Raw genomic sequence first — 12,693 nt, 5'->3', positions numbered from 1 at the left:
TTTTGATTTGAACCCGTTAATATCAAACTCAAATCTCCTGATTTAGTGTCATGTTCGTGTTTAGTTAACGGACCGTATCACATATTGTCACCCTTAATCAAACTGACACATAATGACCAATAAGGGACTGTCACATGCCATTTGAAAATAAAAATATTTTAGTACTAAAATTTAAAAATAAAAAGTAAATGACATTGTGAACAATGCATGGGAGGACCCAAGCGCGGCGATCGAGCTATGACCCAAGTTGCGTCTCCTGGGTTATGCTACCCAGGCTACATCTCCTGAGTCATACTACTATGGGTGAAAAAAAACCCAGTGAATCGGACCAGTTCGTAATCAGTTTGGTCTGGTATCGATTTTATTTTTCTCAAAATCGATCGAAATTGGTCCAGTGTCAGTTTTTCTTTTTTAATATCGGACCGGACAAGTTCATATATATATTTTAACTTTTTATATTATATAAATATTTTTTATATGATTTTTTATATTATATATGATTTATATATAATTTTATAATTATATCTAAAATAATTTTATATTATATGCTAAATTGCTAATTAATATAACATTAAATTTTAAAATCCTATTATTCTTGTATAATAATAATCTAAAAACATAAAATTAATATAAAATTTAGTATAACATAAAATTAATCTTATAAATCTTAATATAACATTTGATATGACATTATCATTAAAAGTTTTAATTTTATAACATTAAATTAATATAACATAAAATTTTAATCTTAAATGTTAACATTTAATCATATGTTATTAATTTAAACTATAAATATATTAAGGATAAATACATTTATAGCATAATAAATTATAATATATATTATTTTTATAAATACATTTCTATACATTTGAACATATACACCCACATAAAAAGTATATGTAACCAAGCATATTATCGCTAACATATATAATCGAATATCTAAACAAGTTAGACGCTAACATATTATCACTAACATACATAATCAAATACTATATCGCTATATGATACCATTATAAATATATATATATATATATACACACACTAATACTAACACTACTACTATCAGTAATCCACTATATATAAATAACTATATAAATCACTATAGCATTAATAGTTATACTAATACTATGTTATTAGTTATACTAATACTATATTACTAGTTAATCCAATATATATCAATATATCACTATAGTATAGTTATACTTAGGGCTGTACAAGAAACTGAAGGACCGACTGGGATCGACTCCGGCTGGCCGACCAATCTCGAAACTGGCAGGAAACCGGTCGGTGGACGGTGTAATTTTTTCAAAACCAACGTCGACCTGTTGGGTCTTGGTTCGAACCAGTAGAAAACTATTGAACCGGCCGACATCGTAAACTAATTTACATATATATATATATATAATTCATTATAAAACGACGTCGTTTCCCTTAAATAGGTGAAACAACGTCGTTTTGCTTATGCAATTTTTTTTTGGTAAAAAGGAACACGACGCCGTTTCTGCCTAGGGTTTAAACAACCCTGCTTTCAGTCTCTTCTCATTTTGTTGTTTCGAGCCCTCAGCACTCAGTCCTCTCAGTCTCTAGCGGCGCAGCGACTCATTCTTTCTAGCGTCCGTAGCAGCGCAACCCTCCACGTCCCTCCGTTTCAAGCATTTCATCTATGTGTTAGTTGTTATGTAACCTTATCATCCACCCCAGCGGCATCGGCATCGGCCGTCCTCCTCATTTCATCCTCTCCACTCTCCAGATAAATTTTTTTTTGTCTAATGTTATTTCTATTTTCTTGATTGATGATTCTGTTGTTTATTTTCTTGGATTCTTAGATGATTCTATTGTTTATGATTCCTTGGATTCTTAGATGATTATGTTGTTTATGATTTCTATTTTCTGGATTTTTGAATTTGTTGGTTGCCTGGTTGGATTGAATGGCTACTTTGGGCAATTTTTTTTTTTTGAAAAGACTCAACTAATTTCCAACAAACCGCCAAACAGACCATGAACCGGCCGACAATCTTACAGGCCGATTTTATACCTTACACTGCCAGTTTTTGACAGGTTTTCTTTTCCAAAATATCAATTTCGGTCGGTTTCGATTTGTGCACAAAACCGAACCAAGGAGTCGGTTTTTTACCCCTAATTATACTAATTATATAATCTACTAATACTATACTAAAATTGGAAAAACTAAACCGAACCGGATCGGAATCGATAAAACCGGAAGTACCAATTTAAGAATTTAATCGGTGCAGTATCGATTATTCAAACCTCAAAACCGGTGTATACTGATTCGGTTCTAAAATATGTTTAAAAGCAGACCGAACCAAACTGGTTACACCCCTACATGCGACCCTAGTGCTGTGCCATGGGGCTTCTTAGTGCACTCACTGTTCACACATTGTTGCTCATGATTTTAATTGTAGTATTAAAATAGTTTTTTATATTTTGGATCAGACCTTATTGTCCCTCGTTGGTAACATCTGTCAAATATCGATCCCTCAGTTAAAAATATGTTATAATAGATTTGTAACAGATTTTGATATTGTAAAGTTTAAAATTAAAATTAAGAGATTAATAAAGTATATGAATTAAAATATTATTTAAATTATGTATAATGTGCGAAATAAAAAACTTCAAATAATATTACTATTTCGTAAAGGAAAAATACTATACCCGCAGAACTTGTCTATGGAAATTCTTTACCGAATGTTTTTTATTTTTATTTTTAATTTTTTTACTTATTGATTAAATAAGTGTTGAATATGTGATTTTTTTTTTAATTTTTTAAAAATACTTAAATAGTTTGAAAAAATAGTTAAAAAAAAGATAAAAAAAAATTAAATATTCGGTAAAGAATTTCGATAAAAATCTTCATAGCAACCTCCTTTCGTAAAAGAGCAGTGCTATATTTTTCGAGAGATGTAGCCCGAAAGTCAATCGAACAGGCAAAATATATTTTTTTATTTTTTATTTCTTTTATTTGATATATTTTTTTAATCATCATAAATATTTATAAAAAAAAATAAAAAATTTATAATATCATTAAAAAAATACTTCCTTAATTACTAAATAAAAAAAAAAATCGAAATACATCTTCCGGTGATTTAGCATTTCTGTTCGTAAAATTCTATTGAGAATCACTTGCCCTTAAACCAATAGGATTCGATCACGTGGACCGTTATGGACAGACACAGTCGGCAGGTTGGCTTAGCAGTTTAGCACAAACAAATTCATGTCAATTTATGAGTGGATAATTCATATGCCACGTGTCACTAGGTCCCCTAAGAGGAAAAAAAGATTGGCAACGATAGTTGGGCACGGTTAGGCTCTAGTGAGATCCATTATCAACCACAAGCTAGAGGTCATTCCTGTTTTGGCCGTCAGATATATAGTCATCTTTTTTTAGATCGTGCAGTCATCCAAATCCGAGCAATATGGACTCCCCAAATCAGCTCTCACCCAATCAGAGCAGCGAAAAAGGTACACGACGAACGACACGGAAGAAAGCGTTCGTTCCGCATACTAGTGGACGAGAGTCACGAGACGCACACGTCGCCTTGCAGATCGCGGATGGGACCCAGTTCTTCTGCTTTCGTTGCTCCGATTATTCGGCCAAACTCCAAAACATCGGCGATGCTGTCGAAGAATAATAGTCAATCCCTTCTTCGATTTCGTACGCCGCGTCCTCAAAGTAGCTCGGCTGTCACCTAAGGTGTAAATAAATAATAAACCTACTTTATTTCAATAGATGAGGTCAAATAAAAATTAAAAATTAAATTATTTATTTAATTTTATATAAAAATTTAAAATAATTATAATAATTAAATAAGATGAAATTAGATGAATTAAGAATAATTGTAAAAACAAACAAGGCCAGACTCCTCATCATCCTACACATTACATTTATTTTTATTTATTTTTAATTTTTTAATTCCTTTTTAGTCTTATTACTGCTAAGCTAACGAATTCTTCTACTCATTATTTCTTATCACATATTTATTAAGAAAAAAAATAAATTATATTAGATGTGTGGTATATGAATGATGAGTAAAAATTTATAAATAGTAATGAGAAAATTATGCTGTGGAATTTTATAAAAAATTAAATTTATAAATTCACGTATATTGCATATATTTTATAATATAAAGTTACAGATAAGACATTTCTCAACAATAATATCAATTTAGAAAATCTTATATATCATATTATCATTTTACTTTTATTTTAACCGTATTTTCCACCAATTCTTAGAATTTATCTTTAAAAAATAAAAAAATAAAAGATAATCTAAAAGTGATCAAATTATCACATTGTAAAATAATAGTGTGGCATATATCACTATTCTATAGATTTTATCACGTTAATGACATGTGACGGGTGTTATATTTAGAGTGTAATTAGTAAAAATAACTCTTTTTTTTTTTCATTTCAAAATATTAATCTTTGATTTTCAGTGGGAAAATTGAATTAAACTTTAACTTAAAATATATAGTGTCAATTTAAAATTATGCAATCTTCTCTCTCTCTCTCTCTCTCTCTCTCTCTCTATATTTATATATATATATATTATGTACACGAGTTTTGTTCTTTTACGTATAAAAGCATGCAAGCAAATACTGGTCGTTGAGTATATAACAAACGAGAAACTAACTTATCTAACTATTATTTTATTTATAAAACTTATTATTGATATTGAAAATTTTGTCTAAAAAAATATTAATTTTAAGTTCATAATTATCAACAAAATGTTGTCTATCAATTCCTAATTGATCAAATCTCTCCCATTTTCTCTCATACTTTTTCTTTGAAACCCACTGTTAATGATGTATTTCATAGCTTCTCACACACAATCACATGCAATCAAAGAGGTGTGTGGTTTGTAGGTTTGGGAGAATGCCTCTTATACCTAAGTTAGTAATAACAATAAAGAATCTCGCTCTAGCCAAAGAATTAGATAGGTTCCATTGTTATACCTGGATGATATAAATAAAATTCACGATATTTCTATTGCTAGTTAATAACTATCTCATATGTTATTTGAAATTCAAATTTCGAGATATTAGAGACATCGTCTAATCTAAATAAATCGATGGCTTCTCTTATCCGAAATTCTCTGATTATTATTCTTTTAATATTTGAGATGGACTGGACTCTCTGCTGATTGAGTTATTGGATTGAGCCGTAATTTAGGCCCGCGGTACGGACCGATAGGTCTTGGGAGATATTAAGTCCCTTCCACCCACTTTTCTAATTTTTTTCAACGAGCTGAGTAAAGAGCTCTAGTTACTTCTCCTCCCCCGGCCTCTTCCCTCGGGACGTGACCAATATCATCTATCGCCTTTGAGCCTTCAAAGTGCTACATTCGCCCCCACATAATGTCCATGTATACATCGTCAAATGCTCAACTTCATGTCACATCTACGCCCCTGCGCGCGCCACCACAGACGTTTCACCAAGCTAGCTATCGGCCATATGCACCAGTACGTACGCCCACGATTTTTTCAGCCATCGACGTATAATCTTCTCTCACGGTCTCCATCCTATTCTCACTTACTTGTGGGCCCACGCGTAGTACATGTACTCTTGTACAACCATGTTAACTTGTCAGTACTCGAGCCACCAAAAGTCTTCCGCTTTCATCCATCTGATGGTCACCGTCATGTTAATTACTGCATACATGTGCGCTTCTCCTAAAGTCAGGAGTTTTCGAGTAGAGAAAATATACTTACAATCGTGAATTGCGTAACCGTCGCGTAATCGTTTTGAAAAAAATGAATAAAACATGAGACCCACATAAAAAAAATTAATTTTTTAATAGTGGACCCCACTCTTTTTCAAAGCGATTACGCGGCGGTTACGCACTTCACGGTTATATGTAGAATTACTCTTTCGAGTATATTTAAATATTAAAATGATTTGAATTGAAATGATAAAATATTATTAAAATATTAATTTTTAATATTATTATTATTTTAAAATTTAAAAAATATAAATTATTTATTATATTTTATATTAAAATTTAAAAAGATTATAATAATAAATTAAAATTAATTGAGATGAATTTGAAATCACAACTCACCCTTCATTCTCCTCTATCTCAGAGCACTGGTATTGGACTTATCAAATTAGTCTAATCTTCAAAATTTAATGATTTTAGTTTTAAACTCCTGGCATTGGATTCATCATATGCTCAAATGTCAAGTTTTTAGCTACAGTAGATTTCTCTTCATCTTCAAATTTGAAGACTCACTATTCACACTCTATAACTATTATTTTATTTATTTAAATTAATGTTTCCCAATTTTGAGCCACAATATATTTAAGTTGAGAAATAATAATTTAAATATCAAATTAAATTATTAATTAACATATAGTTAGTGTAATTGTAAAATATAAAAAAAATAAATTAAAATATTATTATTAATAAAATAATATTATATTATTATTTTGATGAATCCAATAGCTAATCCAATGTGGGGTTATAGATAGAGAAGTTTTAGATTTATGAAAAATATGTACTTTTCATCAAATTTTAAAGATAAAAATGATGAACCCAATGCTAATGCTCTCAAGGAGTAGAGAACTACAACGATTCATGTGGGGCTAATGATCATCCCGATGCAACAAAAATTAACAGAGTAATGCTATATGAATATTTTATATTATATACTATCTGATATAATTTAATAGATATATAATTTTAAATCAAATTACGTTTAATATGTAAAGTAAATTTTTTTAAATAAAATTATTCAACCACCAATCAGCTTGGCTGGCCAATTTCTTGCTTTGGGTCACACCGAACTTTTTTTTAAAATCTTTTTTTAGATTTTAATTTTACTTTGTAGCGATGTGGTAATTGATTTAGAAAAACTTTGAAGACCCACACCCCTCTATTTGTTACTTCTATTACTACAATAATTATTATTGTGGTTATAAAAAATGAAAACATAAATTCCAAGTTTATTAATCATTAATGACTTACTAATTAAAATAGTAATTATTTTGGTTAGTTACTAATAGAGCAATTATTACAAAAAGTGTTTTAAGCATTTTTTTTTAAATGGCGAAAACTCACTTTCTAAGAAAATTCCAAATTTTGTAGAAAAGTACATCCAAAAAGAAGTTAAAAACAACCGCAACAACTTTGAATATATTTAGACATATCTTTATCGAACAATATAAATAACTCTAGAGTATTGACAATGACTAGCCATTATCAAGTTTAATTTTTGACTAAAACCTGAAGTTTTGATTTAAAACTTTTGAAGAGGTTTGTCATTCCGAAGTTAAAATAATAATATAATAATATATATTTTAATAATTTTTTTAATTTTTTATATTTTATAAATACACTCTATATATTAATTAATAATTTAATTTTTACTGTCCAAACAAATTATTTTAGCATGAAGAAGAAATGAAGAGAAATGAAGAAGAAATGAAGAGAAATGAAATACTTTTTTAATAAAATATGTTTTTGACTGGCGAATAGTAACTTACCAAATATAGTTTTAGTTTTTCATTTACTGTAACTCATAACTTGATTTGAAGTGATTTGGTTAGTTTAATTCAATTGATTTTGGAAAAATTTAGTTAAAATTTAGATTTGACTGACATTTGACTAATCCAATATCAATACTCTTATAATAATAAAACTTTTTCTTCTAATAAAGCCCTATAAATCAAAGTTTTATTACCAACAAAAATTTCAAATAGGTGGATAATCTCGTAGCAAAATATTCTAAAAGTTATACAATAATATTAAAATATAATAGAATATCGACATATATGGAAGAATAATTATTAAATGCTCTGAGTATGGATAAGTGGTATATTTTTTCTATTATAAAATGTAATGCCGATTAAAATTATTAATAATTTTTCGATGGGTAGTGATAGGGTATCTACTACCCATTTATCATTTATAGTGTTTTTATTTTTTTATCATTTTATTTTATGTATTTTTTTAATATCTTTAATCATTAAAAAAATTAAAAAAATATATAAATTTATTAATAGTCACTTTCTTAACTATTAAATAAAATTAAAAATTAAAAAAAAATAAATATAAAAAAATAATAAAAAAATAATAAGAAGATAGTAATTTTCCTTTTCGATGGCAAGGTTATGGTTGGTACAAAGACGACGATGCAATCGTCAATTCACCTCAAAATAAAAATAAAAATTAAAAAAACGAGACGATGAAATCGTCGTTTGCCGATGTTTTTATACTGGCCATTTAAATGAGCGGCCTCAAATGGTTGAATTACCCACCGCACAAACACCCGGGCCTGCCCGCCACAGCTCTCTCTCTCTCCCTCTCTCGAATTTTATCTACGCGTTTCAACCTGAATTCACAGTCTGTAAACCCTCAATCCATGGCCACATCGACGACCGGCGATGGCTCCGGTAAGAAGGTAAGGAAGCCGTACACCATCACCAAGTCCAGAGAGAGCTGGACCGAGGAAGAGCACGACAAGTTCCTTGAAGCACTTCAGCTGTGAGTTGATAATTCTCTTCAGTGCTTTCCTCCATCTCCCTTTTCGGTTCAAACTTTCCTCTCGGATTCCCTTGCATCATCATACAAATTAACTTTCTTGCGGTTGAACGCAAACTTTTAGCCTGAATCTATTACTGAAAGCGAATTGACTACTTTCCGGAAATATACCCGAACTGCATGTGAATTTCTTTGATCTTTAGTCTCACATGGAAATTATACTTAGGCATGGTGATTTGATTGCTGTTCTTAATTTCTCAATCATATGGGCCGTCTTAGCTCTTTTAATTTTCTTTCGTTCCTATATAGTAATTCTGTTTTAGCTCCGAGACTTCCAGGTCTGATACCGGACTATTGTAACGAGTTCGACTGAATTAACAATCTATTTTGTTATATTTCAATAAGTGGTCTCTTCAAAAGGTCTTTTCTATAGAAATTGAAACGTAATTTTTTAATTTTGTTTGTCGTGGTTCGACCAAAATTTGGGGATGTTCTGTATTCGTTAGTTGACTAAACTCTCAATGATTTCTTTTACACGGGATATACTCTGAAATGAGTTGTTTCCCCCTTGTTTTGGGTGTTATTTAGGTTTGACCGTGACTGGAAGAAAATTGAAGATTTTGTGGGTTCAAAGACAGTAATTCAGGTTCGAGTACATTGATTTACCCTCGTGGTTTCGTTTTCATGTTCATTTCTTCCTTTTTGGGAGGTAACAGTTGTTTCTAAGTAATCTTTGTTTTGCAGATTCGAAGTCATGCCCAAAAGTACTTCTTGAAGGTCCAAAAGAATGGAACAATCGCACATGTGCCTCCTCCTCGCCCTAAGCGAAAGGCATCTCATCCTTACCCACAAAAAGCATCCAAAAATGGTGTGTCTGACTTTAGGATAATGAATTGCGTTCCTCTAAAACTGGAATATTGGTTTTTTGACATTCTCATATGCAATTTCTTGGATTGGCAGTTTTGGTGCCACTACAAGCATCCATGGCTTATCCTTCTTTGCTAAATAATCTTGCACCAGGATATTCTCCGTGGGATGACACTTCCATGCTGATAAATGCTTCATCAAGCAAAATTATGACATCACATGATCACTTAACTAGTCTTCATGGAACTGAAGGCATGCCTACTTCTTTTTTTGTACTTGTCTTGATGATAATTTTGGTAGACTCACTTTATTCGGGGAACTTTCTGTGACTTATCATGCTATACAATGTTACTGATTCAGCTGATATTGCATCAAAGGGGGTGGCAAGGATTAGTAACAGTGGTTTTAGTGGCATTGGAAGCTCATGTATAACACTTCCATGTTCTGAAATACCAAAGCAAGGGAAACAAGCTTCTATGCTTCATGGTAATCTTCTAGCCCATAGTTAATTAATTCCCTACGTCACCTAACTTAAAACTGAAACAAGGATAATGATAAATCTGGGCTATATTTGTCTATGTTTTGCAGGTATACCAGATTTTGCTGAAGTTTATAGCTTCATTGGGAGTGTTTTTGATCCAGAAACCGATGGCCATGTGCAGAAGCTCAAGGAAATGGATCCCATAAATTTTGAAACTGTGAGTTGAATTCAGTTCCACTAATTTATTGTAAGAGCCACTAGCAAAGATATGCTATTTCATTATCAGCAGATCACTGAGATGCTTATTGGTTGAGCCCAAGCCCAAATAGGGAGACGAATTTTATTTTTACCATGTAGAAAATCCATTTCAAAGGACCTGGTATGTTGGTGTCTGTGGTGAATAATAATGTATTCAGATCTGTGGAATGATGCCTTAGATCTTCGAGCAGCGCCATAGTGAAATATATTTTCAGTGGGAAGAATAATGGTTGACAATACATGCTGGTGGCCAGTTACAGGAGTTGCTTTGCTTCATAATAGTCTCATGTATTGCCAATATGAAATTGCTAACATAAAGTGTCCCCCCTACTAAATATTACAAAAAGAAAAGATAAAAGATGTCCAAACTTTGTGTTTTGTTATTTGAAAAGATGTATTGCATTTATAATTCAATTGGTGACTTGTGCAGGTGGTGTTGTTGATGAGAAACCTCACTGTTAACTTGACTAGCCCTGATTTTGAGCCATATGTAAGTCTTTTTCGTTGTTTCTATGATCATAACTCTGTGGTACATATCTCTTTCTTTCTATTTATGCGTTTACATCTCATGTCTCTCAAGTAGATTTTGGTTTAAATTCTCATGCCTCATTTTTCCTTTAGAATTTACTCTATCTGCAGAATTGTGTGCTTTTATATGATAAATACTATTTGCAAGCCGGCCTATTGACACAACTACTGATATAAAATCCTGCCACATCAGCTAGCATAGGGTAATGCTAGATTCAGTCTTAGGGCATGCAAGATACAGACCAAACGTTTTTCTTTGTAATCATAATACAGAAATTGCCATCCCTAAGCAATGATCTGTGGTGGTGGAATTCAATATTATAATTCTCTGTACTGCTGAGTCTTGAGGTCTGCAGCATACCCTTCGACTCTTTTTTAATTTTCTCGTCGTACTTCTACTCTCATTACTATAGAATTAGTAATGTTGCTTTAGATAAAAGATTTTACAATCAAAGACACATTACCTATATGATGGAAAACTTGTGAATAATGGTAAATATCAGTACCTATTTCGCTAATAGGTGATTGGGTTTTCACTAGATATCGTTCTAGAACTGTTCTTATTCTTAAGAGAAATGGAGATGCGGAATAGACATGGTGAATAACCAATCACAAATATCTGTAAGCAGTAAAAAATATGTGAATGCCCACACCAGAATTTAATATCCAATATAAAAAATATATGCATTGTATGATTCTAGAAAGGAAAATTTTCAATGCCACACTGCCATCCCACTTCCATGCCATTATAATAAGGTACTGCTCATCAACCTTTGAATATTTCTTTTAAAAAATAAAAGATGATCCAAGGGTGATAAAAGTGTTACATTTTACATAGTGTGATGAAAGTGAGATGGGAGGGGGGTGGGGAGGGGAGATGAAAGAAAAGTAAAATACAAAAAAAAAAAAAAAAAGAACTGAAAAGTTTCCTTGGACAGGTTCTGTACTTATTCCTTAGTGGGCTTTTACATTTGCATTTCTTGGATAACCATTCAGTGAACTTGACCATTTGATTTTTATGGATTGATTCAGAGGAAGGTCCTGTCATCATATGACATCAATAGCAGAACAGGAGTCACTGCTGGATTTGTTGCCAAGAAGCAGACCAGCGATTTATCCTGTTGAACTGGTTAGTTCTTACAAATTACAGATAGTATGTACTTCTCTTATTTCATACTTACCTTTTACATCTCCCTTTGCAGTAAGTTGGTGGTATTTAATGGAATTTCTCCATTTCCGTAGCTGGCACCATTAGACTACAGGTGCAATAGGTTCCTAATTTGCACTTGCTTCGACTCTGAAAGTTCAAGAATGTGACTATTTAGCTGTAGCCAAAAGAGTGTCAAGCGATGCTGATGGAAGAACTTTCAGTTCATCTTCGAGGTCCACAAGGACCTTAATGTTTAGTGGCCTCAATGGGAAAGGTTTTTTTGCTATTCTATTGATTTGGCCTTCAACTAAACCAGTCTGTATATCTTTTTGAGAATTTCTTTGGTTGTAGTCTCATCTTATACATATATATATATATATATATATGTATGTATGTATGTATGTAAGCATTCCATTTCTGATATGTAGGATTGTCTTTCTAGAAGTGTAACCTCAAGAATTTATGTATATTAATTGTTGTTTCAGCATTTGGAATCTAGGTATTTTTTTCCCATGTTATAATCGCTTTTTGATCTATTTGATTATTAAATCCCAATGGTGTAAGTGCTCAGTTGGCACATTTGGACGGACATAATTTAGTAGAACTGCTATTTTCAGTTTCAAATATAATGAAGCTCTGTTTCTGTTTGAGTTGTGTTGCATATATACTGCAGCTGTTGTTTTTTTTTTTTTTTTTTGAGCAAGTTTTTCTCGTGAAATCAAGCCGTGCTTGTGGCTTTTTCCTTCAACTTAAAGCATTCATGTTGCTTTTCCCACGCTGCGTTCTATCTTCGCTACTTCCATTGCACGACAATGCTTTCTTCTTTCTCTCTTTTGATTATGATCCATGCTGCTATGTCTATTTCTTTCATGTATTTGTGTATCTATTTCAAACTTTTTCAACTCTTGC

General features: G+C 31.5%; 1 protein-coding gene across 2 annotated transcripts; it reads left to right on the top strand.

Annotated features, from left to right (window-relative positions):
• Positions 1-8,219: 8,219 nt before the first annotated feature.
• Positions 8,220-12,282, top strand: LOC109002208 (protein REVEILLE 8-like). Of its 2 annotated transcripts, none has more exons than XM_018979851.2 (9): positions 8,220-8,503; positions 9,089-9,146; positions 9,245-9,368; positions 9,461-9,619; positions 9,728-9,853; positions 9,956-10,065; positions 10,537-10,596; positions 11,667-11,763; positions 11,837-12,282. In XM_018979851.2, exons 1-8 carry the CDS (start codon positions 8,247-8,249, stop codon positions 11,757-11,759), a joined length of 987 nt encoding a protein of 328 aa, XP_018835396.1. In that variant the 5' UTR covers positions 8,220-8,246; the 3' UTR covers positions 11,760-11,763; positions 11,837-12,282. The 2 variants fall into 2 exon arrangements, with proteins under 2 accessions (XP_018835396.1, XP_018835397.1); XM_018979852.2 differs by having other exon boundaries at positions 8,250-8,503; positions 9,521-9,619.
• The last annotated feature ends 411 nt before the right edge of the window (positions 12,283-12,693 follow it).

This window comes from Juglans regia, chromosome 3, assembly GCF_001411555.2.
Source record: "Juglans regia cultivar Chandler chromosome 3, Walnut 2.0, whole genome shotgun sequence".
NCBI classification, from domain to species: Eukaryota; Viridiplantae; Streptophyta; class Magnoliopsida; order Fagales; family Juglandaceae; genus Juglans; species Juglans regia.
Note: the sequence above shows the minus strand (reverse complement) of the source record. Positions and strands in the feature narration are given on the sequence as shown.